The sequence below is a fragment of the Phyllobates terribilis genome, unplaced genomic scaffold, assembly GCF_046119375.1.
Source record: "Phyllobates terribilis strain yellow unplaced genomic scaffold, ASM4611937v1 Scaffold_243__1_contigs__length_2969482, whole genome shotgun sequence".
Taxonomy (NCBI): Eukaryota; Metazoa; Chordata; class Amphibia; order Anura; family Dendrobatidae; genus Phyllobates; species Phyllobates terribilis.
This window is the reverse complement of record NW_027363003.1, coordinates 325,665-353,046: the sequence shown is the minus strand read 5'-3', so window position 1 is coordinate 353,046 and position 27,382 is coordinate 325,665. Positions and strand designations below refer to the sequence as shown.

General features: G+C 51.5%; 1 protein-coding gene across 1 annotated transcript in view; it reads left to right on the top strand.

Moving 5' to 3' along the window:
- Nucleotides 1–2,417: 2,417 nt before the first annotated feature.
- The window catches only part of LOC141217693 (isovaleryl-CoA dehydrogenase, mitochondrial-like), a 38,447-nt gene continuing 13,482 nt past the window's right edge, over nucleotides 2,418–27,382 (top strand). The window contains exons 1-2 of the mRNA XM_073665831.1: nucleotides 2,418–2,719; nucleotides 5,154–5,240. Of these exons, the coding sequence (XP_073521932.1) occupies nucleotides 5,196–5,240 (45 nt within the window). The 5' untranslated portion in view covers nucleotides 2,418–2,719; nucleotides 5,154–5,195. The remainder of the gene's footprint in view (nucleotides 2,720–5,153; nucleotides 5,241–27,382) is intronic.

Sequence of the window (27,382 nt, the reverse complement as noted above, 5' to 3'; positions counted from 1 at the left end):
TGTGAGAAGCTGATGGTTATTAATGATGGAATACAATGTTTTATTATAGCGGTGAGTGCCGCATTCACTTCTTACACTCATTCATGTGGATTTGTCTGATTAGTGACCTGCACCAGCTTATATCATGGGGCTGCTCAGAGTATAAAAATTTACCAAAAAGGTGTGTTCTGTTTATTTTCTTTTGGTTTCCATTTTTTTTTACTTTTCTTCTTTTTTTTCTTTACGTGGATCTGTAAAAAATAAATAAATAAAAAATAAAATATAGTCAACCTCTGGTATGCTCTACTACCATGAGATCCCCATAATAAAGGCAGAATTTAATAAAGGGTTACACATTTATCCAAGACATTGAAAGTTATGGTTAAAAAGGTAAAAAGACTTTTCTTTTTTTGCAGCAAAATTGGCTACAATTGCCCAGACAGGTTATATTTGCCCACAGCGTCGGACTGGGGAGACTGGGGCCCACCCTACAGCTAGATGCAGATACCTGTTAGCCGTTATCCCCGTTATAGTGGGACCTCGACTGTAAAACACAGGCGGCTCCTGCACATCTACTGTGCGCACAGCACAACTGGGATGTACAATTACGGTCGTTTGCATTAAAGGGCTTCTTTGGTGAAAACAAGTTATCACCGATCCCTGGGCTCCTCAGGATTGGTGATAACTTAATGATCGTTTGGGTCCGACCATTGGAAACCGCACTGATCAGAATTGGGAAGTTTTATCCCTGACAGGACAATTTTATAGGTGGGATGTCTGACCGCAGATCCATTCATTCTCTATGGGGCTTCCAGAAAAAAACAAGAGCAGCGCTCGCAGCCATTGAGGGAATGAATGGATCAGTGGTGAAGTCGCACATGCTGCTCCAGTCTAGTGGGGATAAAAGCTCCACATTCTACAAATCGGTGCGGGTCCCAGCAGTCAGACCCCCACCAATCAATACCTTATCACTTATCCTTTGGAAAGGTGATTACTTGTTTTCACAGTAGAATTCCTGTAAGTGCATCTTGTTCCAAGTATTTAATCACAAATCTAAATAAAGATTATTCTCCTAATATCAGAGAGAACAATTGACTGCTATACACAACACAATCCACTTTTTCAAGACCAATAATACCACATTCAAGGGAGAACTAACGTGACACTGTGACCAGACCACATATTACCAGCATAAAGCGACCGAATAATCCCACGTAGAAGGGAGAAATACAGCCACACCGTGACCAGACCACATATTACCACCACATAGTGACCGAACAATACCACATATAGTATAAGGGACAAATATCGCCACACCATGACCAGACCAGATTTTAGCAGCATATAGCGACCAAATTATTCCACATAGAAGGGAGAACTACCGTCACACCGTGAGCAGACCACATATGACCACCACATAGTGACCGAACAATACCTCATACTGTAAAAGGGAGAAATATCGCCACACCATGACCAGACCAGATATTACCAACATATAGCGACCAAATAATTCCACATACAAAGGAGAAATACCACCACACCATGTCCACACCACATAGTGACCAAATAATAACACATACAGGGATAAATACCACACCATGACCGGACCAGATATTACAACATAGTGACCGAATATTACAATACTGATCATTAATGAAATGTCCTCGGATGCACATTCAGTTGAAACCAGTGGGCCCCCTCTACGTCCTGCTCAGGGTCCTGCCAAGGACCCTGGCCCACCGGATAATCGTCCAGTGTCCCGGTGCTCCAGTCAGACCCTGTTTGCCCACCAAACTGATCCATTTAAATGTCTGATTTTAGAGTTTGCATTGTGTTCCTTTTCTTAGCTTATAAAAACATAATAATTATAGTCTATGAACCTTTTCTGATGCTGATGGTTCACAAAAGAAATTTGAGACATGTTTGATTGTAATCTGATTTGCAGATAAAACTGGCCCATTCAAATGATTGGATTGCCAAAAAAAGATCCATTTGTATCCTTGTTCTGTATGTTTTTCACTGACTAATGTTAGAAGTTTGTAAATCTTCATCACTTTTTTTCTCTCATCAATAGGTGGCAGAAAATGTCATTTTACAACATGAGGAGAGAAAACTTCATTCCATCACTTTACCTGATGGGCCCATGCAGGTTCGGACTGGCCTGGTGTGATAAATTCCCGGTGGGCCCCGATGAGAGAGTGAGAGAATTGGTAACGGGGGCTCTTAAAAAGTGCGGGCCCTTTAAAAGCGCAGCCGAAGGAAATGTAGCGTCGCGTGCGGCGCTCCTACTATTCAGTGGTGACAGCGGGTGACGCGCATAGTCACATGACAGGAGGACGTGTTCTTGGTGGGCGGTGACACGCACCGCGCTCTGCTTTCCCGCTGGTGGCTGGCAGTTGTGTGGTGTCAGGTGACACGCTGACGTCACGCTCTCCTCTCCCTGCTCCCCTGCCGGTTTTTGATACGCCGACGCCGCGCTCTGCTCTCCAGTCCCGGCTCCTGCTCCCTTGGAATTGGCCTTGTAACACCGGCTCCCGTCCGGGTATGTAACACCGCACCAGCACCGCGCACCGCCCTCTTCTCTCCTGCTCTCTTGGCCTTTTAAGCCGGCTCCTGGGCTGAGTATGCGGTGACCTGCACTCTGCTCTCTCACCATCACCCTGGAAACAAGGCTGCCGGCCCCGGCTACAGCTCTCCCTGCTTCAACTTCAAGTCAAGTGCAATAGCCACATTTTTCTGGGTGAGTGTTCCCAGCATTGGTCATCATCCATATATGGAGGGGTCGCAGGCTGGTCACATGGGGACATGGATGGAGACATGGGGCTGAAGGGGGGGCTGGATGGACCCGTGGGGACATGTATGGAGACATGGGGCTAAAGGGGGGGGTCTGGCTGGACCCGTGGCGACATGGATGGAGACATGGGGCTGAAGGGGGGGCTGGTTGGACCCGTGGGGACATGGATGGAGACATGGGGCTGAAGGGGGGGCTGGTTGCACCCGTGGGGACATGGATGGAGACATGGGGCTGAAGGGGGGGCTGGCTGGACCCATGGGGACATGGGGCTGAAGGGGGGGCTGGCTGGACCCATGGGGACATGGGGCTGAAGGGGGGGCTGGCTGGACCCATGGGGACATGGGGCTGAAGGGGAGGCTGGCTGGACCCATGGGGACATGGGGCTGAAGGGGGGGCTGGCTGGACCCATGGGGACATGGGGCTGAAGGGGGGGCTGGCTGGACCCATGGGGACATGGGGCTGAAGGGGGGGCTGGCTGGACCCATGGGGACAGACATGGGGCTGAAGGGGGGGCTGGATGGACCCATGGGGACATGGATGGAGACATGGGGCTGAAGGGGGGGCTGGCTGGACCCATGGGGACATGGATGGAGACATGGGGCTGAAGGGGGGGCTGGCTGGACCCATGGGGACATGGATGGAGACATGGGGCTGAAGGGGGGGCTGGCTGGACCCATGGGGACATGGATGGAGACATGGGGCTGAAGGGGGGGCTGGCTGGACCCATGGGGACATGGATGGAGACATGGGGCTGAAGGGGGGGCTGGCTGGACCCATGGGGACATGGATGGAGACATGGGGCTGAAGGGGGGGCTGGCTGGACCCATGGGGACATGGATGGAGACATGGGGCTGAAGGGGGGGCTGGCTGGACCCATGGGGACATGGATGGAGACATGGGGCTGAAGGGGGGGCTGGCTGGACCCATGGGGACATGGATGGAGACATGGGGCTGAAGGGGGGGCTGGTTGGACCCATGGGGACATGGATGGAGACATGGGGCTGAAGGGGGGGCTGGCTGGACCCATGGGGCCATGGATGGAGACATGGGGCTGAAGGGGGGGCTGGCTGGACCCATGGGGCCATGGATGGAGACATGGGGCTGAAGGGGGGGCTGGCTGGACCCATGGGGCCATGGATGGAGACATGGGGCTGAAGGGGGGGCTGGCTGGACCCATGGGGCCATGGATGGAGACATGGGGCTGAAGGGGGGGCTGGCTGGACCCATGGGGCCATGGATGGAGACATGGGGCTGAAGGGGGGGCTGGCTGGACCCATGGGGCCATGGATGGAGACATGGGGCTGAAGGGGGGGCTGGCTGGACCCATGGGGCCATGGATGGAGACATGGGGCTGAAGGGGGGGCTGGCTGGACCCATGGGGCCATGGATGGAGACATGGGGCTGAAGGGGGGGCTGGCTGGACCCATGGGGCCATGGATGGAGACATGGGGCTGAAGGGGGGGCTGGCTGGACCCATGGGGCCATGGATGGAGACATGGGGCTGAAGGGGGGGCTGGCTGGACCCGTGGGGCCATGGATGGAGACATGGGGCTGAAGGGGGGGCTGGCTGGACCCGTGGGGCCATGGATGGAGACATGGGGCTGAAGGGGGGGCTGGCTGGACCCGTGGGGACATGGATGGAGACATGGGGCTGAAGGGGGGGCTGGCTGGACGCGTGGGGACATGGATGGAGACATGGGGCTGAAGGGGGGGCTGGCTGGACGCGTGGGGACATGGATGGAGGCACGGGGCTGAAGGGGGGGCTGGCTGGACGCATGGGGGGACTTATGGATGGAGGCACGGGGCTGAAGAGGGGGCTGGCTGGACGCATGGGGAGACACATGGAGGTGAAGGTGGCCAAGTTGGGGACCTGGATGGACACATGGAGGTGAAGGGCGGCAAGCTGGACACATGGGGACCTGGATAGATATATGGGGTGGGGTGGGATGCATATATGGGGGGGACAGGGTGGACACATGGAGGCCTGGATGGATATATGGGAGGGGCAGGCTGGACACATGGAGACCAGAATGGATATATGGGTGGGGGGGGGTCAGGATGGATAGATGGGTGGCCTCGCTGGACAAGGGACTTTATTACTGTTTAGTGGCCAGATTGAGGAACTTTATTAGTTTATGATGGCGAGTGGGGAACATTATTACTTTAAAGTCCAATTAGGGACATTATTACTTCTGTAATATAATTTACTTTTTAGGAAACTGTTTTCCATAAGAGGGGACAAAAGGGGGGTCCTGTTACTGTGCAGGGCGCCACTATGTCGCTTTATTTCTTCAACTGGTGTAGTGTAGAAGCCTGGGGAAAAGTGGGAATGTGCTCTAAAAGAGATCAGTTATTGATAACTGTGTGTTATTTTCTGCAGAGATGATTCCTCGCTGGAAGAAGTGATGGCGGACTGTGCCAGATGAAGAAAAGCGAAGATGAAGAACTTCACCTAGAGACATCACTGGTGAGTCAGTGTATTACTGTACACTTACACTATATAGTATATTCAGAGCTCCTGTGTATGTCACTGGTGACCAGTGTATTACCTATACACTATATACAGAGCTCCTGTGTATAATGTCATCGGTAATCACTGTATTACCTGTACACTATATACAGAGCTCCTGTGTATAATGTCACCGGTGATCACTGTATTACCTGTACACTATATACAGAGCTCCTGTGTATAATGTCACCGGTGATCACTGTATTACCTGTACACTGACACTATATACAGAGCTCATATGTATAGTGACAGTGTTGTTAGTATTGTGGTTTGTATTCCTGATCAGTATTGTAGTATTTGGTCACTATGTGGTGGTAATATGTCGTCTGGTCATGGTGTGGCGATATTTGTCCCTTTTGTATGTGGTATTATTGGTGTTATTATAGTGGATTATGTTGTGTATGGCGGTCATTTGTTCTCGCTGAGATTAACTAGGAAAAGATTTTTTTCCATGAGGCCACGGCTTCACTATCAGTATTTGGTCAGTATTGTTTCTCAGTAGTGAGAGGCAAAAGCAGGAGTGGGTGATAAATCCAGAATTGGTGACTTGTTTCTATTATTCTCTTTCTCTGATTGTTCCTCACCTGGTTTTGGCTCCCACTCCTTAGAATAATCCTGACTGAATACTGATAGTGGGGCTGTGGCCTTAGAGATGAAATACTTGGAGCAGAGCGTCAGAGATGCACTTACAGGGGTTCTCCGGTGAAAACAAGTCATCATCTCTCCACAGGATAAGTGATAACTTATTGATTGGTGGAGGTCTGACTACTGGGACCTGCACCGATCGGCAGAATGTGGAGCTTTTCTCCCCATTAGACTGGAGCTCATGTGCGACTCGACCACTGATCCATTCATTCCCTCAGAGGCTGCGAGCGCTGCTCTTGTTTTTTTCTGGAAGCCCCAAAGAGAATGAATGAATCTGCGGTCAGACATCCCACCTGCCGCTGCATTTTAAAATGGGGATAAAAGTGTCCTGTCAGGGATAAAACTTCCCAATTCTGATCAGTGCAGTTTCCAATGGTCGGACCCAAACGATCATTAAGTTATCACCAATCCTGAGGAGCCCATGGATCGGTGATAACTTGTTTTCACCAAAGAAGCCCTTTTTTGGAAGCCCCCAAGAGAACGAATGAGGCTGTGGTCATACGTCCCACCTGTCGCTGCATTGTAAAATGGGGATAAGTGTCCTGTCAGGGATAAAACTTCCCCATTCTTCCAATCAATAAGTGATCACCTATCTTGTGCAGCCCATGAATCTGTGATCACTTGTTTTAACCACAGAAGCTCTTTCATGCAAACTCCAGAAATTGTCCGTCCCTGTTCTAGTCTGTGCACAGTAGATGTGAGGAGCCGCCAGTCACTGCTCCACTATAACAGGGAGAGCAGAGAAAAGACATCTGCATATTGCTGTAGGTGGCCCCTAGAGTCAATGTCCCCTGTGGCCCCAGACGCCCCAGTCCGACCCTGCTGACATCTGATTAAGGCCTAAGGCCCCGTTCACATGTCAGGTTTTAATCAGTGTTTTTTTTCTCATTTTCATCTGATTTTGGTCAGTGTGGCAGTTTTTCTCCTCAGTGGGGCATATTTTTTTATATGTAAAGTAAAAAGCTAAAGGTTTCCTAGCCTCGCTTGCCCGGCCTATAGACCCTGGAAAACAAGCAGTACAGGCAACATGGTTGGTTCTGGCCATTTTTCTGACAGACTCATTGACTTCAATAGATGATCTTTATCTACAAATCGGATGAAAATCGGACCGGTCTCAGTTCTGATTTACAGATCAATCGTCCACAAAAAATAGAGCTGTAAACCTGTCCCCGGTCTATAACGGAGCATATTCTACCTGCTAGAGAAATAACCAGACGTGAAAAGAGCCATGTGCTATTCTTACAGGGAAGGGGCCACCATTTTATGTTTTGTATTAATAATTATTGATTATGTAATCAATTATTTTTAATACAAAATTAAATGTCCGACTTTATTAGTTTTTTAGTTATTTATGCTGACATTGGCCACTGGGGGCTGCCATTTTTATTTGGGGGGGGGTGTAAAAAGTGCTCTTACACACCTCATTTACAGCAGCCCTGGCCATAAGAGACAGTAGTCTGTCACCGACCCCATCTCTAACATTAGAGGCCGCTCCTCCTGCCTCTAGCTGTGACCTGGGCACGCCCCCTTGGCTGTTAAGGTCGCAGCCGTGGGAGGAGATTGCAGCCATCTTTGTGGAGCCTGCAGTGTAAGCTGTACATTCCCCCTGTCGTCGCACGCACTGCTCAGTCAGAGCGTGCCATGACAGGAGCTGCCGGGGAGGAAATGCCTGGGAGTGGAGGCCCCGAGTGAGTATCTGCGGCGGCGCCGTGCGGTGATCTCAGCTTCTCTGCTGTTATCACTGCCGACATCTTCAGGCAACACAGACACAGCGCTGCGTGGGAACGTGGAAGGTGAGTAGAAGCGTTTATTGTTTTTTTTTTTTCTCCTTTGCATTGAATATATGGGGGCATAAACCCACCAGGATGGAGGAGGAGTCATAAACCCACCAGGATGGAGGAGGAGTCATAAACCCACCAGGATGGAGGAGGAATCATATACCCACCAGGATGGAGGGGGGGCATATATCCACCAGGATGGATGGAGGGGGGGCATATACCCACCATGATGGATGTAGGGGGGGGCACATACCCACTAGGATGGATGGAGGGGGGGCATATACCCACCAGTATGGAGGGGGGGATATACCCACCAGGATGGATGGATGGAGGGGGGCATATACTGACCGGGATGGATGGAGAGGCATATACACTTACCCAGGATGGATGGATGGAGGGGTATATACACCTACCCAGGATGGATGGATGGAGGGGCATATACACCTACCCAGGATGGATGGATGGAAGGGTATATACACCTACCCAGGATGGATGGATGGAGGGGCATTTACACCTACCCAGGATGGATGGATGGATGGAAAGGCATTTACACCTACCCAGGATGGATGGATGGGCATTTACACCTACCCAGGATGGATGGAGGGGCATATACACTTACCCAGGAAAGATGGAGGGGCAGATACTCCTACCCAGGATGGATGGAGGGGCATATACACCTATCCAGGATGGATGGATGGAGGGGCATTTACACCTACCCAGGATGGATGGAAGGAGGGGCATTTACACCTACCCAGGATGGATGGATGGAGGGGCATTTACACCTACCATGGATGGAAGGATGGAGGGGCATTTACACCTACCCAGGATGGATAGATGGATGGAGGGGCATTTACACCTACCCAGGAGGGATGGATGGATGGAGGGGCATTTACACCTAGCCAGGATGGATGGATGGAGGGGCATATACAGTATAGACCAAAAGTTTGGACACACCTTCTCATTTAAAGATTTTTCTGTATTTTCATGACTATGAAAATTGTACATTCACACTGAAGGCATCAAAACTATGAATTAACACATGTGGAATTATATACTTTACAAAAAAGTGTGAAACAACTGAAAATATGTCTTATATTCTAGGTTCTTCAAAGTAGCCACCTTTTGCTTTGATGACTGCTTTGCACACTCTTGGCATTCTCTTGATGAACTTCAAGAGGGAGTCACCAGAAATGGTCTTCACTTCACAGGTGTGCCCTGTCAGGTTTAATAAGTGGGATTTCCTGCCTTATAAATGGGGTTGGGACCATCAGTTGTGTTGTGCAGAAGTCAGGTGGATACACAGCTGACAGTCCTACTGAATAGACTGTTAGAATTTGTATTATGGCAAGAAAAAAGCAGCTATGTAAAGAAAAACGAGTGGCCATCATTACTTTAAGAACTGAAGGTCAGTCAGTCCAAAAAATTGGGCAAACTTTGAAAGTGTCCCCAAGTGCAGTTGCAAAAACCATCAAGCGCTACAAAGAAACTGGCTCACATGAGGACCGCCCAAGGAAAGGAAGACCAAGAGTCACCTCTGCTTCTGAGGATAAGTTTATCCCAGTCACCAGCCTCAGAAATTGCAGTTTAACAGCAGCTCAGATTAGAGACCAGGTCAATGCCACACAGAGTTCTAGCAGCAGACACATCTCTTCAACAACTGTTAAAAGGATACTTTGTGCAGCAGGCCTTCATGGTAAAATAGCTGCTAGGAAACCACTGCTAAGGACAGGAAACAAGCAGAAGAGACTTGTTTGGGCTAAAGAACACAAGGAATGGACATTAGACCAGTGGAAATCTGTGCTTTGGTCTGATGAGTCCAAATTTGAGATCTTTGGTTCCAACCACCGTGTCTTTGTGCGTCGCAGAAAAGGTGAACGGATGGACTCTACATGCCTGGTTCCCACCGTGAAGCATGGAAGAGGAGGTGTGATGGTGTGGGGGTGCTTTGCTGGTGAGACTGTTGGGCATTTATTCAAAATTGAAGGCATACTGAACCAGCATGGCTACCACAGCATCTGGCAGTGGCATGCTATTCCATCCGGTTTGCGTTTAGTTGGACCATCATTTATTTTTCAACAGGACAACAGGCTGTGTTAGGGCTATTTGACCAAGAAGGAGAGTGATGGGGTGCTACGCCAGATGACCTGGCCTCCACAGTCATCAGACCTGAACCCAATCCAGATTGTTTGGGGTGAGCTGGACCGCAGAGTGAAGGCAAAAGGGCCAACAAGTGCTAAGCATCTCTGGGAACTCCTTCAAGATTGTTGGAAGACCATTTCCGGTGACTACCTCTTGAAGCTCATCAATAGAATGCCAAGAGTGTGCAAAGCAGTCATCAAAGCAAAAGGTGGCTACTTTGAAGAACCTAGAATATAAGACATATTTTCAGTTGTTTCACACTTTTTTGTAAAGTATATAATTCCACATGTGTTAATTCATAGTTTTGATGCCTTCAGTATGAATGTACAATTTTCATAGTCATGAAAATACAGAAAAATCTTTAAATGAGAAGGTGTGTCCAAACTTTTGGTCTGTACTGTACACCTACCCAGGATTGATGGAGGGGCATCTACACCTGCCCAGGATGGATGGATGGAGAGGCATCTACGCCTACTCAGAATGGATGGATGGATGTAGGGGCATATACATCTACCCAGGATGGATGGATGGAGGGGCATATACATCTACCCAGGATGGATGGATGGAGGGGCATTTACACCTACCCAGGATGGATGGATGGAGGGGCATTTACACCTACCCAGGATGGATGGATGGAGGGGCATTTACACCTACCCAGGATGGATGGATGGAGGGGCATTTACAACTACCCAGGATGGATGGATGGGCATTTACACCTAGCCAGGATGGATGGATGAAGGGGCATATACATTTACCCAGGATGGATGGATGGAGGGGCATATACACCTACCCAGGATTGATGGAGGGGCATCTACACCTGCCCAGGATGGATGGATGGAGGGGCATCTACGCCTACTCAGAATGGATGGATCGATGGAGGGGCATATACATCTACCCAGGATGGATGGATGGGGGGGCATATAAACCTACCCAGCATGGATGGATGGAGGGGCATTTACACCTACCCAGGATGGATGGATGGAGGTGCATACACACCTACCCAGGAAAGATGGAGGGGCAGATACTCCTACCCAGGATGGATGGATGGAGGGGCATATACACCTACCCAGGATGGATGGCGGGGCACATACACCTACCCAGGATGAATGGAGGGGCATATACACCTACCCAGGATGGATGGATGGAGGGGCATATACTTCTGCCCGGCATGGATGGAGGGGCATCAACACCTACCCAGGATAAATGGAGGGGCATATACACCTACCCACAATGGATGGAGAGGCATCTACACCTACCCAGGATGGATGGAGGGGCATCTACACCTGCCCAGGATGGATGGAGGGGCATCTACGCCTACCTAGAATGGATGGATCGATGGAGGGGCTTATACATCTACCCAGGATGGATGGATTGGGGGGCATATAAACCTACCCAGCATGCATGGATGGATGGAGGGGCATATACACCTACCCAGGATGGATGGAGGGGCATATACACCTACCCAGGATGGATGGATGGAGGGGCATACACACCTACCCAGGAAAGATGGAGGGGCAGATACTCCTACCCAGGATGGATGGATGGAGGGGCATATACACCTACCCATGATGGATGACGGGGCACATACACCTATCCAGGATGAATGGAGGGGCATATACACCTACCCAGGATAGATGGAGGGGCATATACTTCTGCCCTGGATGGATGGAGGGGCATTAACAGTTACCCAGGATGAATGGAGGGGCATATACACCTACCCAGAATGGATGGAGAGGCATCTACACCTACCTAGGATGGATGAATGGAGGGGCATCTACACCTGCCCAGGATGGATGGATGGAGGGGCATCTACGCCTACCCAGAATGGATGGATCGATGGAGGGGCATATACATCTAGCCTGGATGGGTGGGCATATAAACCTACCCAGCATGGATGGATGGATGGAGGGGCATATACACCTACCCAGGATGGATGGATGGAAGGGCATATATACCTACCCAGAATGGATGGATGGAGGGGCATATACACCTAACCAGGATGGGGACCATGTACCATATACGAAGATGTGGCCATATACAAGTATGGGGAGGGCATATACTGTGGGGCATATATGGGACCATTACGCTGTAGAGCACTATATGGGGCCATTACGCCTTTGGCTCACCATATGCGGCCATTACGCCTTTGGCTCACCATATGTGGCCATTACGCCTTTGGCTCACCATATGTGGCCATTACGCTGTGGCTCACCATATGGGGCCATTACGCTGTGGCTCACCATATAGGTCCATTACGCTGTGGGGCACCATATGGGGCCACTGAAGTTCTCCACCGAGGGGGTTAAAAACTCCTATTACAGTTACTGATGATTACTGCATGGCTCCTGTCACACAATTATGTTATAGCCTATTGACTTTGTACTTATATATAAAGATGATAATCATAGTGTCTTTTCAGCAGGGACAGATGTTACAGACTTTGCAGTAACTAATAAAAATGATGCCTTAAAACATTCTCTCATTATTCTGGCATTTAGCAAATATTAAAAATTATGGTAATCCTAATTGACCTAAAACGGGAAAGATTTATTCTGATTTCATGTCAGATATTGAGAAAAACCTGCAGATGTGTCTATTTATACAGTGTATGGAAACTTCTGATTTCAACTCTGTGTGTGTGTGTGTATATATATATATATATATATATATATATATATATATATATATATACATACTAGCTATTGAACCCGTTCTACGCCCTGGTGGTGAGCATTTTTATTGGTATATCATCTCCCATGCTGGTATGTGCTGCCCCCATCCTGTACCCACCATCCAATCCCGGTATGCGTGGCACCCCTCACCACCAATCCTGGTATGCATGGCACCCCTCACCCCCAATCCTGGTATGCGTGGCACCCCTCACCCCCAATCCTGGTATGTGTGGCACCCCTCATCCCTATCCTGGTGTGTATGATATCCCTCATCCTGGTATGCCTGGCACCCTATCCCTCACTCCCAATCCCGGTATGCGTGGCACCCCTCACCCCCAATCCCGGTATGCATGGCACCCCTCATCCCGGTATGCGTGGCACCCCTCACCCCCAATCCCGGTATGCGTGGCACCCTCACCCCCAATCCCGGTATGCGTGGCACCCCTCATCCTTATCCTGGTGTGTGTGGTATCCCTCATCCTGGTATGCATGGTACCCCATCCCTCATCCCTATCCCGGTGTGTATGGTATCCCTCATCCTGGTATGCATGGCACCCCATCCCTCATCCCCAATCCCGGTATGCGTGGCACCCCTCATCCCCAATCCCGGTATGCCTGGCACCCCTCACCCCCAGTCCCGGTATGCCTGGCACCCCTCACCCCCAGTCCCGGTATGCGTGGCACCCCTCACCCCCAGTCCCGGTATGCGTGGCACTCCTCACCCCCAGTCCCGGTATGCGTGGCACCCCTCATCCCCAATCCCATTAAGCTTGGCACCCCTCATCCCGGTATGCATGGCACCCCTCATCCCTATCCTGGTATGTTTGGCACCCCTCATCACTATCCTGGTGTGTATGGTATCCCTCATCCTGGTATGCATGGTGCCCCATCCCTCATCCCGGTATGCATGGCACTCCATCCCTCATCCCCAATCCCGGTATGCGTGGCACCCCTCATCCCCAATCCCGGTATGTGTGGTACCCCTCACCCCCAATCCCGGCATGCGTGGCACCCCTCACCCCCAATCCCGGTATGCGTGGCACTCCTCACCCCCAATCCCGGTATGCTTGGCACCCCTCACCATCAATCCTGGTATGCGTGTTACCCCTAACCCCCCAATCCTGGTATGCGTGTTACCCCTAACCCCCCAATCCTGGTATGCGTGTTACCCCTAACCCCCCAATCCTGTTATGCGTGGTACCCCTCACCCCCAATCCCGGTATGCGTGGCACTCCTCACCCCCAATCCCGGTATGCGTGACACTCCTCACCCCCAATCCCGGTATGCGTGGCACCCCTCACCCCCAATCCCGGTATGCGTGGCACCCCTCACCCCCAATCCCGTTATGCTTGGCACCCCTCATCCCGGTATGTGTGGCACCCCTCATCCCTATCCTGGTATGTATGGCACCCATCATCACTATCCTGGTGTGTATGGTATCCCTCATCCTGGTATGCATGGTACCCCATCCCTCATCCCGGTATGCATGGCATTCCATCCCTCATCCCCAATCCCGGTATGCGTGGCACCCCTCATCCCCAATCCCGGTATGCGTGGCACCCCTCATCCCCAATCCCGGCATGCGTGGCACCCCTCACCCCCAATACCGGCATGCGTGGCACCCCTCATCCCCAATCCTTGTATGCGTGGCAACCCTCATCCCCAATCCCGGTATGCGTGGCACCCCTCATCCCCAATCCCGGTATGCATGGCACCCCTCAATCCCGGTATGGGTGGCACCCCTCACCCTCAATCCTGGTATGCATGGTCCCCTCACCCCCCAATCCTGGTATGCGTGTTACCCCTCACCCCCCCCAATCCTGGTATGCGTGGTACCCCTCACCCCCCAATCCTGGTATGCGTGGTACCCCTCACCCCCCAATCCTGGTATGCGTGGTACCCCTCACCCCCCAATCCTGGTATGCGTGGTACCCCTCACCCCCCAATCCTGATATATACATGGTCCCCTCACCTCACAATCCTTTTATGTGTGGCCCCCTCATCCCTTTCACACTGTACACAAAAAAAAACAAAAAAAAAAAAGTTACACTCACCTTTGTAATAAAGGTAACCAAAAAATTAGAGAAATATTACAAAAATACTGGTACATACTGAGACAAGATCCCCTTCTACGGGATGTACTACCAGAGAGACCAGGCATCACCTTTAGAAGGGGTAAAACACTCAGAAACATTATAGCACCTAGTCGCTTGAAAAAATCTGTAGTGAAAAGCTCTGGAAAAAAACAAACGTCTCTCCAATCTAAAACTACTAATCCTATAATAAAAAAGACAACCAATGCACTCAATGGCACTTTTAAATGCAACCAGAAAAAGTGCCAATGCTGCCAAACAATAACCCATGGCCATCAATCTATCACCTCCAATAGTACAGGAGAAACCTTTCCCATAAAACATCACCTGACTTGCACTAGCAGCTATGTTATATATGTAATTACATGTAGTTGCGGAATGCAATATGGTGGCCGGACGACACAGATGGTCAGATCACGTTTAAACGCACACCGACATAATGCAAAAATTGGGCTACTATCACATAGCCTATCGAGACATCTCTTACTAAATCATAATAAGAGCTTTGAGATAAGTTTGACTCCTGTCGAAGAAATTCCGCAGAATATATCAAACAGAATCCATCTACTGAACAAGAAAGAGGCTTTCTGGATGTACAGATTGCGCTCTCTACATCCGGACGGCCTCAATGATAGACTGGAGAACATATAGAACATCGAATTAGATCAGGACAGCGATGCTGACCAATAGAAATATATAGAAAGAATGGAATATATGGTAACCCAGGCTAGATATTTTTTATGATATATTCTTGGGTTTGCCCATAAACCCCTGACTAGTGAAGCCAGCATCATGAGGACATCCACAGCATAGAAGTAAATACCAATGAGAGAAACACAATAGACCCTGGAGTGTGGACTACACGAGTTCAATCCCAATAGAAAAAACTAACTTATCTAAAAAGTTCCCACAGCAATTAAAGATATAGAACTCACAATATGATTAGATTAATGTAATATGATTATTCTTTTTATTTTTTAATTATTTTTTTTTTGTGTTGTGTTTTCTCTCATAAGAAAAGTTTTTCTAGTAAAAGAAGTATAATATAATAGTCCTAATATGATCATTGAATATATGCTGTATGTGTGGATAATGCCATAGATTTACATTTTTTTATACATCCACTCATGCTGTACACTAGTGTTGAGCCACCCCCGTAGTGTTCGAGTTCGGTTCGGTTCGTCGAACACCCGTGTGTTCGTCGAACTGTTCGTCGAACACCTTCGAACACTGTTAAAACCAATGGCAGGCAAACAAAAACACATAGAAACACATAGAAAACACCTTCAAAGGTGTCCAAAAGCTGACAAACTGCTCAGAAGACACAACTAACACATGGAAAAGTGACAAGTACATATAGTCATGTGAAAAGAAAAGAGGTGGAGGAGTAAAAGGAGGGGGAGACACAGATATAGGCATGTCATGCCCTTCTAAAATCCAAAAAGTGAGAAGCCGACACGGCCAGTCCGTTCCTGCCTGTGCCACCTCCGTGTCGCCGGGTTTGTGCCAGAGCCGCGGTGGACCCTGACGGCCAGCCCCCCTATCCCAATACTGGTGCCTGTCCGCCGGTGGGTCGAGGCCCCCCACGGTGGGGGGGGAGTAACATCTGCAGAAGAAAGACCATCTTCCAGCCAAACTAAGATGTCGACTTCTTTTCGTGGACAATGTGATACGATCCCATTCTTACGGACACGCCCATCGCTACAAATTCTAGATGAGGCACAAAAACAGCAGGTGCTTCAACGGATATCAAGTGCTCCTTCAAGTGGGCTCTCCATCACCTCAATTTCAACATCACAAATACTCCAGTCCTCAGAGGTGTCACCCCAATCGCACTTGCTTCCTCACAGCTCCCAAGTCTCCAGCTGCCCGTCTGAGTATGGGATAACACAGATGGCTGAGTCTGCCCAGCTGTTTACTCATACTATAGCCTGGGAAACGGAGGTCTGCTCCAGAGCTTCTGTTAATCCAGATGAGGAAATGATCTGATCCGATGCCCAGAATCTTTATAAGTTGGATCCAGGACCAGATGAAGAAGGTTCTGAGCATAATGTAGACCCTTGTTCCCAAACTGTAACTCCTGTTGGTGGAGACAATGATGAAGACGATGATGAGACTCAAATACCTGATTGGAGCGACAACTTGACTTTTCGGTCAGGGCAGGAAGAGGTTGGCTCTGAGGGCGACGGGTGTGATAACACACAGGGTGATGATGACGAGGTTGGAGATCCCACTTACTGTCAACCCACAGTCAGACAGTCGATGAGGTCAGCAGAGGAGGTGGAGGAGGATGTGACTAGCCCTGGGGATGGGGATGACTCGGTACCCGGACATTTGCCTGGCCTTGGGGATGTCGCGGTGGTCGGCTCCCTGGCCCGTACCCTGGGGTCTCTCTTTAAAAGGGTGGATAATTGTTAATTTTATAAGAGTTCATGACGCCACCTGTGGTATCTGGTGACAAGCACCAGCGCTGCAGCAGTCCACTGAGGCCGGTGATAAGGCAGCTCGATGGTATAGCTCCCCACAGGTGGAGCTAGGTCTCAGGGCAGCGTATGCAGGGGGAATGCAGGACAGGCGAGACCCAGCTGGATCAGAGCAAGAACGGGAACGGACACGGTAGTCACTTCAGTACCTTTTACTGGTGGAAATTCAGGCACATCCCGGAGCACTGTAGGGTGAAGGGTGCATATCAGGATCCTCCCCAATGAGCGGGTGTAGGGCCTCCTGTTTCTTGCCTCTGCGCAGTAAGTTTCTGACCTGCCTGGAGCTAGGCCTAACTTTGTCTCTGTCCTGCGCTGGCTGACCTTGTGGTAGGGCCTTCTCTTGGAGTTCACGCTCCCAGTATGCGGGGCCTAAGCGTCTCCTGGCTCTGTTACATATCAGCACCTTAGCGATCCTGGGACTTGTAGTTCTCCAGGGATTCCGGTTATGCCTTACTGGGTCATAGAGATACCGGTAAGCTCGGATCCTGTGTCCGGTAAATGCTTCGGGGTGAGCTGGTTAAGCTCCTCTGCCCCTTATGTACTAACTCGCCACTCGCCTTCGGCCTACTCGGGCCCTCACTAGGCTATACACACTAACGGCAGCTTGCCGCGCTTCATTGATCTTACGGCACCGGCACACCTTAAGCTCTATCTGGGCTCGCTGAATCTAGCAAGCAGGAGCTTCGTGCTCCACTGCTGAACTATTAACTGCGTTCTCTAGACTAGACTGAGCTCCACTGCAGACTGACCTCTCTTAGGCTTCTCTACTGCAGGAACTCTTCAGAGGAACTGAACTGCCTAGCTCCACCTTCCCTATTTATATCCCTAACGGGCTCCCTCTGCTGGACTGAGGTGGAAGGTGGAGATGTGTGAATGTGACTCGCCCCCTGGGCCGTGGGGCACGCGGATCCGGGCGATAGGGAGATGCTGGGAGTAGTAGTGGCGGCCCGGTCCCGCGGCTCAGGGTGGTCAGACCAATGGTAGTCTGCTACTGTACTTTAGATAATGTCCGACTACGCCACCCGTGGATTGCGGTTATTAGGAACCGCCGCTGCAAGGCAGTCCGCTGGGGCTGATGATGGGTGCAGCTGAGGTGATGTGACTCCCCACGGGAAGAGTGCAGCCCCAGGGCAGTGTAGTGGATGGTGGGAGTGATGGTAGTGCGAGTCCCGGTGCTGATAGTGCTGGAGGCGCGAAGGAGCACACAGACAACAAGTTAAAGTCCAGGGTCTTTACTCACAGTTCGTTTGTTCCGGGTCACTTCTGTCAGCAGTGACCGCCCGAGCCGTGCTGCGTCCACCAGGTGAGGGGCTCGGTCAACTCCCAGGCAGCTCAGGAACATGGCACAGGACCCCCTTTAATCCTTTCTCTGGCCTGCCTTACCAGTGACCCACTTTTGTCCAGCTGCCGCGGACTTGTGCGGTTAAACGTGGGCCCCGTCCTCCGCTGTCCTATATGGTGCCTTCCTAGCAGGTTTGATGAGGTGTCGCACCAATAGATGATCACGACGACCGGTCTTTGGCTGAGGGTTGTTTCTCCTCCACCAACTTGGGATCCGGTACCCTTAATCTGCCTGACCCTGCACCCTGGATTCTCGTCAGTTCTTAGGGTCCCTTCCACCTTCTTGTTCCTGAGCCCTTCTGTTTCTCTGTCTCTCCTTCTTTGCAGTTCCTGTTCTGTTCCTTTCTGTTCCTTTCTCTTGGAGCTGAGATGAGCCAGAATCTCAGCTCCCCTTCACCTCCTCCTCGGCCTCTCACTAGGCCCTCCTGGAGTAGAGCTCCTACAGAGCCTCTACTCCCTGTCTTCTCCTCTGGCTGAACTGACCCAGAACTAAGATGGTGCCCACCTTTTATACCTCCCTCTAGCCATGAGCCCAGGTGACCAGCAACCAATGGGCTCCTTCCTACACTCAGGAACCGCCCCCTATCTGCCCCTACAGTACTGGGTGTTCCACCCCTCCCTCCCCACTCCAGCAGGGACATGGTCGGTCGTGCCTGCACTTATGTCTAGTGGGAGCACCGTTGAGCTGTCCCTCGGAAATGGGGTGTGTGTGCTGCATGCAGCTAACCGAGCCCTGGTCCACACTCCATCCTTACCCGGGAGTGGAATACCACACCTCTGGCAGAGGTGCAATACCCCTGTAGCGGCCGAGCCCTCGGGGCGCTACATTCCCCCCCGGTAAACCACAGCACGTCCTCGGGCTGGAAAAGAGCAAAAACAGATAATTACAGGACATGCAAAAACTTTTTCAATAACTTTTCACATCAGAAAACAGGTAACATGGTTCAATTCCCTTTATGGGAAACACTCCTCTTCTCTTGCCACTACCACAAAACACTTTGCTAATGCCTCTGGAACTCTTTTGTCACTTATCATATAAAACGGTCTCAAAATTATGTAAAACATTTTCTAGCAGCATATAAAACTTTCTCATGTAACACATTTTTAAGTAAAGCACATTCTTGGATTCTTGGCTGCGGTGCAACTTGCAACCAGGTAAAGGTGCAACAGTCCAGTAAATCTTGAGGTAGACGTTGCGGTTTTTGTATAAAACCAGTAGGGGGCGCTTTAGGAAGCGCAACTATATACAAAGGGTTGACCGCTCTCAGTCCTCGGCCAGTTTTGGGAAGGGAATGGCTGCTCACAGTCCTCAGCCTGATAGGGGATGAGGGGCACACAGGTAGCAGTTCAATATTTGTCCCAACGGGGACCACACTTTCAAGACGGGAACAGTCCCAAAAACAGTTCTGATACCCTGACGGGTAACTATGTACACGGGTACTTTGCTACTTACTAGTAGCGGTGTCCTCCATATGCTCCTTCTTCCTCCTCATATGGTTCTTCAGACCCGTCCGGGTCCTCTTGGCTCTCCTCATAGCCGCGGTATTGTAGCTCCTCCTCGGTGAGCCGATGAACATGTAGGGCGTATGGTCCTTTTGCACCCACGTGGCGGGTAAAGGCGACCACATCACCAGGGTACAGGTCACGGCCACGATGCCCCTCAGGTAGATGACTCTCCACGTCCCTGCGGGTCACAAAGACCATCGCCTGCGGTTTCTGGGCCCCTGATGAAGCCCCAGCCGTTCTCCATGTGGAACTTGACTACGGTCCCGGTGATTCGGGGACCACGGGCTGCTTGGGGGTCTTGGCGGGCCTTGCGCTTTTGTTCAGCACTCTGGGCTTGGAGCCGTTCCTCCCTGACGCGCCTCTCTCGTTGCTCCCGCTCAAAGGTCGCCAGTTGCTGGTGACAGGCCTCCAGACGACGGACCGCGTCTGTCCGGGTCTCTTGAGAGAACCCCATCAAGTTCTCGCCGGTGGAGTCCCACGCAAATTGGACGTCTTCTAGTGGGGGTAGGGTGACCTCGACGGGTTCAGGAGCCGGTATCAGAGGCTCGCGCGGGGGCTGGGCCTTCCATGGATGATTGCCGGTCACTTCAGCCGGCCACTCCAGCGGCAGTCCATCCGGACCGGTGTGATGGGCAAACAGGTCCACGCCCAGCGATGGTATAGTGGGGGGACCTGATCTGGGAGCAGCGCCCGGGGGCACTCGGCCTTGCGACCAGGCCGGGGGTCTTGTGGCTGCGCTAGGTGGCAGTCCCATCCGGGACAGGGGCGCAGGCTTGGCGATGGCGCCCGGGTCATAAAATGTGGGCACCACATTTTAAAAAAGACATAGACAAACTGGAGCAAGTTCAGAGAAGAGCGACCAGAATGGTGACTGGTCTGCAAACCATGTCCTATGAGGAACGGTTGCAGGATTTGGGAATGTTTAGCTTGCAAAAAAGAAGACTGAGAGGAGACTTAATAGCTGTCTACAAATATGTCAAGGGCTGTCACATTGTAGAAGGATCATCTTTATTCTCATTTGCACAAGGAAAGACTAGAAGCAATGGGATGAAACTAAATGGGAGGAGACACAGATTAGATATTAGAAAAAACTTTTTGACAGTGAGGGTGATCAATGAGTGGAACAGGCTGCCACGAGAGGTGGTGAGTTCCCCTTCAATGGACGTCTTCAAACAGAGGCTGGACAGACATCTGTTTGAGATGATTTAGTGAATCCTGCTTTGAGCAGGGGGTTGGACCAGATGACCCAGGAGGTCCCTTCCAACTCTACATTCTATGATTCTATGATCCAGGCCTTGCGACCGGGCCGATGATGCTTCCTGCTTTACGGCACCCGGGGTCAAGGGGCATGGCGCTGGGCGGGGCGTGGCCGCGGCGCTCGCCGCTTGAGGCCTAGCCGGGAGCAGTGGCGGCGCGGCAACAGGTGCGGTGAGTGGGGCCTCTGGTGCTGCGACGGGAGGCTGGGGCAGGCTTGCGGGTGCTGGGCTTGGGGTGGTGACGTCCCCTTCACTTGCCTCAGTCCTCGTGGCTCCCTCTGCGGCGTCGCCTCCGGTCCTCTCTCCTCCTGCGCCGTCCTCCGAGGCAGGCAAACCGCGGGGTGCGGCTGAAGCCTGTCGCTGGTGGGTCTCGGCCTGCCGGGCCAGTTCCTCTCTCCACTCGGTGAGTGCACTCCGCTGCGCCCGGACCATCCTCCGCTCTAGGTCCTCCAGTGCAGCTTGCGCACGCTCCGGATCTCTGGGGAGCTGCGCCAGGACTTCTGCTAGGCTGCAGAACGGTTCGGCCTGCAGCAGGCTTCGGGCCAGGAGGCTGGTGCTGCTCAGGGCGTCCATTCCCGGGTGCGGTCTGTCTGGACTGATCCAGACCACTCCCTGCCCCGCAGTTTTCTTTCCTATCCGCCCCCATGGGGGGTGGTCCTGGGGCATTCTGCTGACAATCACTCTCAGGGGCAGCCCCCCCACGTTGACGGACATTTCCACAGCAGTGCTCATGGTTGTTGGGGGCGGGCTTCCTCTTTGGCGCCATTCTGGGACCCGGCCCACGATGGGAGGCGGCCTCCTGTGGTCTTTTGGCGCGCACATTATGGCGCTCGTTCTTCTGGGGCGGGCGCCATCTTTAGTACCGTGAAACAGTCTCTTTTCAGGCGCGCAGTACCCGTGGTTAGCGGGCACGAAATCCTGCCGACTACGCCAAAGCTGACTCGCCCCCTGGGCCGTGGGGCACGCGGATCCGGGCGATAGGGAGATGCTGGGAGTAGTAGTGGCGGCCCGGTCCCGCGGCTCAGGGTGGTCAGACCAATGGTAGTCTGCTACTGTACTTTAGATAATGTCCGACTACGCCACCCGTGGATTGCGGTTATTAGGAACCGCCACTGCAAGGCAGTCCGCTGGGGCTGATGATGGGTGCAGCTGAGGTGATGTGACTCCCCACGGGAAGAGTGCAGCCCCAGGGCAGTGTAGTGGATGGTGGGAGTGATGGTAGTGCGAGTCCCGGTGCTGATAGTGCTGGAGGCGCGAAGGAGCACACAGACAACAAGTTACAGTCCAGGGTCTTTACTCACAGTTCATTTGTTCCGGGTCACTTCTGTCAGCAGTGACCGCCCGAGCCGTGCTGCGTCCACCAGGTGAGGGGCTTGGTCAACTCCCAGGCAGCTCAGGAGCATGGCACAGGACCCCCTTTAATCCTTTCTCTGGCCTGCCTCACCAGTGACCCACTTTTGTCCAGCTGCCGCGGACTTGTGCGGTTAAACGTGGGCCCCGTCCTCCGCTGTCCTATATGGTGCCTTCCTAGCAGGTTTGATGAGGTGTCGCACCAATAGATGATCACGACGACCGGTCTTTGGCTGAGGGTTGTTTCTCCTCCACCAACTTGGGATCCGGTACCCTTAATCTGCCTGACCCTGCACCCTGGATTCTCGTGGGTTCTTAGGGTCCCTTCCACCTTCTTGTTCCTGAGCCCTTCTGTTTCTCTGTCTCTCCTTCTTTGCAGTTCCTGTTCTGTTCCTTTCTGTTCCTTTCTCTTGGAGCTGAGATGAGCCAGAATCTCAGCTCCCCTTCACCTCCTCCTCGGCCTCTCACTAGGCCCTCCTGGAGTAGAGCTCCTACAGAGCCTCTACTCCCTGTCTTCTCCTCTGGCTGAACTGACCCAGAACTAAGATGGTGTCCACCTTTTATACCTCCCTCTAGCCATGAGCCCAGGTGACCAGCAACCAATGGGCTCCTTCCTACACTCAGGAACCGCCTACTATCTGCCCCTACAGCACTGGGTGTTCCACCCCTCCCTCCCCACTCCAGCAGGGACATGGTCGGTCGTGCCTGCACTTATGTCTAGTGGGAGCACCGTTGAGCTGTCCCTCGGAAATGGGGTGTGTGTGCTGCATGCAGCTAACTGAGCCCTGGTCCACACTCCATCCTTACCCGGGAGTGGAATACCACACCTCTGGCAGAGGTGCAATACCCCTGTAGCGGCCGAGCCCTCGGGGCTCTACAAATGTTTATGGGGGCCTCATGTGGAGGATTCCATCAATGCACTCTTGTAGGATCTGTGATACCAAGCGCAGCGGGGCATCACAGATGCTATTGACGACGAGGTTAGGTTGCGCCTTCCTGAACAGAGACGGAGTACTGGAAGCACGTCAACAACTGCATCCTCAACCACAACTCTGCCTCTGACCACAAGTCGTAGTGGCTCTTCAGGTCACATGGGCTCTAAGCCTTGCATAGCCTGGGCATTTATTCAGATCGATAAGGATGACCCAACTCGTGTTATCTGTAATATTTGTCAGCAAAAGCTAAGTAGAGGCCAAAAAATCCATAGTTTGAGTACTTCATGCATGTACCGTCACATGGATATGAAGCATAAGTTGCAGTGGGAAGCTCACTGTGCTACAATGCGGCCTAGCCGGCTGGGCCAACCACCGTCTGCCCCATCTTGTGCATCCGCAGCCTCTTCATCCTCTGTGACTGGGGGGACAGCAGTCACACATGTTTTTGGACGCAGACCTGCCACCTCTTTACCCGCAACAGCCAGTGTGATTGGCAGGTCGTCAGTTCATTGGGAAGTGGAAACACCTGCTAGTGTTGAGCGCTCTCCGACATCGAGAGCACCACCTTTGGATCAAGGCAACCTAACATGTCCGCCTGCATCTTTCTCACAGATCGGCAGTTGCCGGGGACACCCTACTCAACACCGTCTAAGCACAACAGCCAGCCCTCGGTCCCTCAGATGTGGAAAAGTAAAAGACCATTTCCTCCTAGCCATGAGAAAGCTAAGAGGTTGAATTTCACCATCTGCAAGCTGTTGGCTACAGAAATGCTGCCTTTCCACCTGGAGGACACAGAGGATTTTCAAGACCTTATGTCCGTCACAGTGCCCCAGTACCAGATGCCCAGTCGGCACTACTTCTCAAAGAAAGGTGTGCCTGCACTCCACTAGCATGTCGCACACAACATCACCGCTTCTTTGAGAAACTCTGTGTGTGACAGGGTGCACTTCACCACAGACACTTGGACGAGAAGGCATGGACAGGGGCGTTACATGTCGCTGACTGGGCACTGGGTAACTATGGTGACAGCAGGACAAGGGGCTGCTGTCCAAGTCTTACCGTCCCCACGAGTTGTGTGTTAATCCTCTTTATCTCAAACTTCCTCCACTGCTTCTGCCTCCTCAACCTCCTCTCGGTCCTCCACCTGCACCCAAAGCCTGTCTGGTAATGCCACCTGCTTTCTAACTGCGCAGAAGGAATCCTGCACACCTCCTTACTATGCTGGCAGCTGGGCTCAACGCATCAGTGTTTACTTTGAAATGTCTGGGAAATGTGAGTCACACAGCTGAGGAGTTTTGGTCAGCTCTGGAGACCCAGTTTCATGAAAGGTTGTCTCCACTGGACCTGCAACCAGGGAAGGCCATGTGCGACAATGCTGCAAACCTGGGTGCGGCCCTTCGCAGGGGCAATGTCACACACGTGCCTTGTATGGCTCACGTGTTGAACCTGGTTGTCCAGCAATTTTTAGCCCATTATCCCGGACTAGATGGCCTTCTGCAGAGTGCACGGTCGCTGTGTGCTCACTTCCGCCGTTCGCATCCCGCAGTTCAACGACTTACATCTCTACAGAAGTCGTTGGGCCTGCCAGTTCACCGGCTGAAATGCGATGTGCCGACACGGTGGAATTCAACTCTGCACATGTTGCAGCGACTGTGGCAGCACCGACAAGCCCTGGTGCAATACGTTCTGACGTATAGCCTGGGCCAACGAGATCCAGAGGTGGGGCAAATCACGCTGGAGGAGTGGTCTCAGATCAGGGACCTATGCACCCTTCTGCACAGTCTTGAAATGGCGACGAAGATGTTTAGTGCTGACGATGCCATTATCAGCATGACTATTACGGTGATTTACATGCTGGAGCACATGTTAAACAGAATTCGGAGTCAGGTGGTGGGACAAGAGGAGGTGGAGGAAGTAGAGGAGGAGTCGTATGCGGAAGGGATAACATCTCCAAGGTCCAGACGGTTGGCAGCACCAAGGCGGCAGGCATGGGAGGGTGGGGGAGAGGGATTAACCAGGGCGCATGGTAGCAGCCAAACTGTTGAGGAAGGTGCAGGAGCCGAGGAAGAAGTGGAGGACGAACTGGCAATGGGCATGGAAGACTCATCAGATGAGGGAGACCTTGATCACATTTCTGTTGTGCGAGGTTGGAGGGAGAGGGCAGAGGAAGGAAGCATGATTCTTACCTCGCTACCAACACAACAAGGACTTGGTCCTTCTGGATGCGCAAGACACATGAGTGCCTTCTTGCTGCACTACCTGCAACATGACCCCCGGATTGTCAGAATTCGAAGTAATCCCGACTACTGGGTTGCCACACTCTTAGATCCCCGGTACAAAAGTATATTTGCCGAAATAATTCCTGCCATAAAAAGGTATTGACGAATGCAGGAGTATCTGTTGCAGAATCTTACATGTGCTTTTCCACAAAACACCAGTGGTGCACGTAGTGAATCTCACAGTTCTAACTTGCCAACGGTGGGACTGTCGAGTCTTCATCACTCAAACAGTAACAGTAACACAGTATCTGCTGGTAACAGCAATTTTGTGGAATCGTTTCACCACTTTTTTAGACCATCCTTTGCAAGGCCACAGGAGACAAGAAGTCTGACACATAGTCAATGCCTAGAGAGGATGGTACAGGAGAATCTCCATGTGAACATCGAAGCCATGACTGTGTCACTGGACCCTTGCTCATTTTGGTATTCCAATCTTGAAAAATCGCCGGAGCTCGCCACTCACGCCTTGGAGATCTTGTCATGCCATGCAGCCAGCGTTCTCTCTGAACGTGTGTTCAGCGCTGCTGGTGGTGTGCTGACAGATAAGCGCACGCGGCTGTCCACTGAGAATGTAGACAGACTCACGTTCATAAAGATGATCAAATCATGGATTCGCAAGGACATTTCTACCCCTGTGTCATCCTTGGGAGACTAAAAGCTTGGGGATTTGGTAAAATCACCTCACCAACCGTTTTAAGCAACAGTGGGGCAATTGATGCCACTTAACCCTAGAACGCATGACCATAAAAATCTACACTTTCACATACCTGGGGCCCTTTAGGCCCGTGTGCAAATAACATGGAATAACTCAAACTCAAATGACAAACAACTATATACATGAAGAATACCTAGAGTTTCAAAATTCTAACTAAAGCAATCTTGCAGAAAATAGAAAACAATTAACTGGGCGGGCCTGCAAGGCCACAGGTATGCGTTCTAGGGTTAAGTGGTGTCTGTGCCACAATTTTGGGAGTCCCCTTGCTGTGTCTTACGTGACGTTGGCATCGTCAATTCCAGGTGGGTTGGGTCGCACCCCCCCTTTTAACTGTAAGAAACTACATACACTATGGCTTGGGGTAACACAGATGGTTGAGTCTGAAGAGCTGTTTACTCAGAGGTCTGCTCCAAATCTTCAGTGTCTGCTAGTCAGCGTAGAATTTTTAACTGTATCTAGCCTAGGCAATACTTTGGGCATAGTAGCCCAGCTGCGAAGCAAGCTGCACCGCCTGTGTATCTAATAAGAATTTTTAAATTAATCTAGCCTAGGCAGACTGTGGGGACCCCCAACCAAACCCAGATGCTCAGCCCCCCTACCGCCCCCCTTTTATGGACAACCCAATAATGTAACTCTTACAACTGGATAGGTGAGGATCGGTCACAGCTTTATTAACTCTTTATACTCATTCCATTAGAAAGGCATTTTATTTCTAAAATAATTCAGCTTGTTGCAGCATGCCCTGGGTCCCCACTCCGGCAAGTTGGCCAACAAGTGTAACTCTCCAACATGTCCTTTCTATTTCCAGGCCACGGAGGATCCAGCGTACTCGTATGCAGGACTCTGACCCCCACCCATCACTCTTAACGCTTGTTCCACTCTGTCCTGGAGTCCTGACAGGAATATGT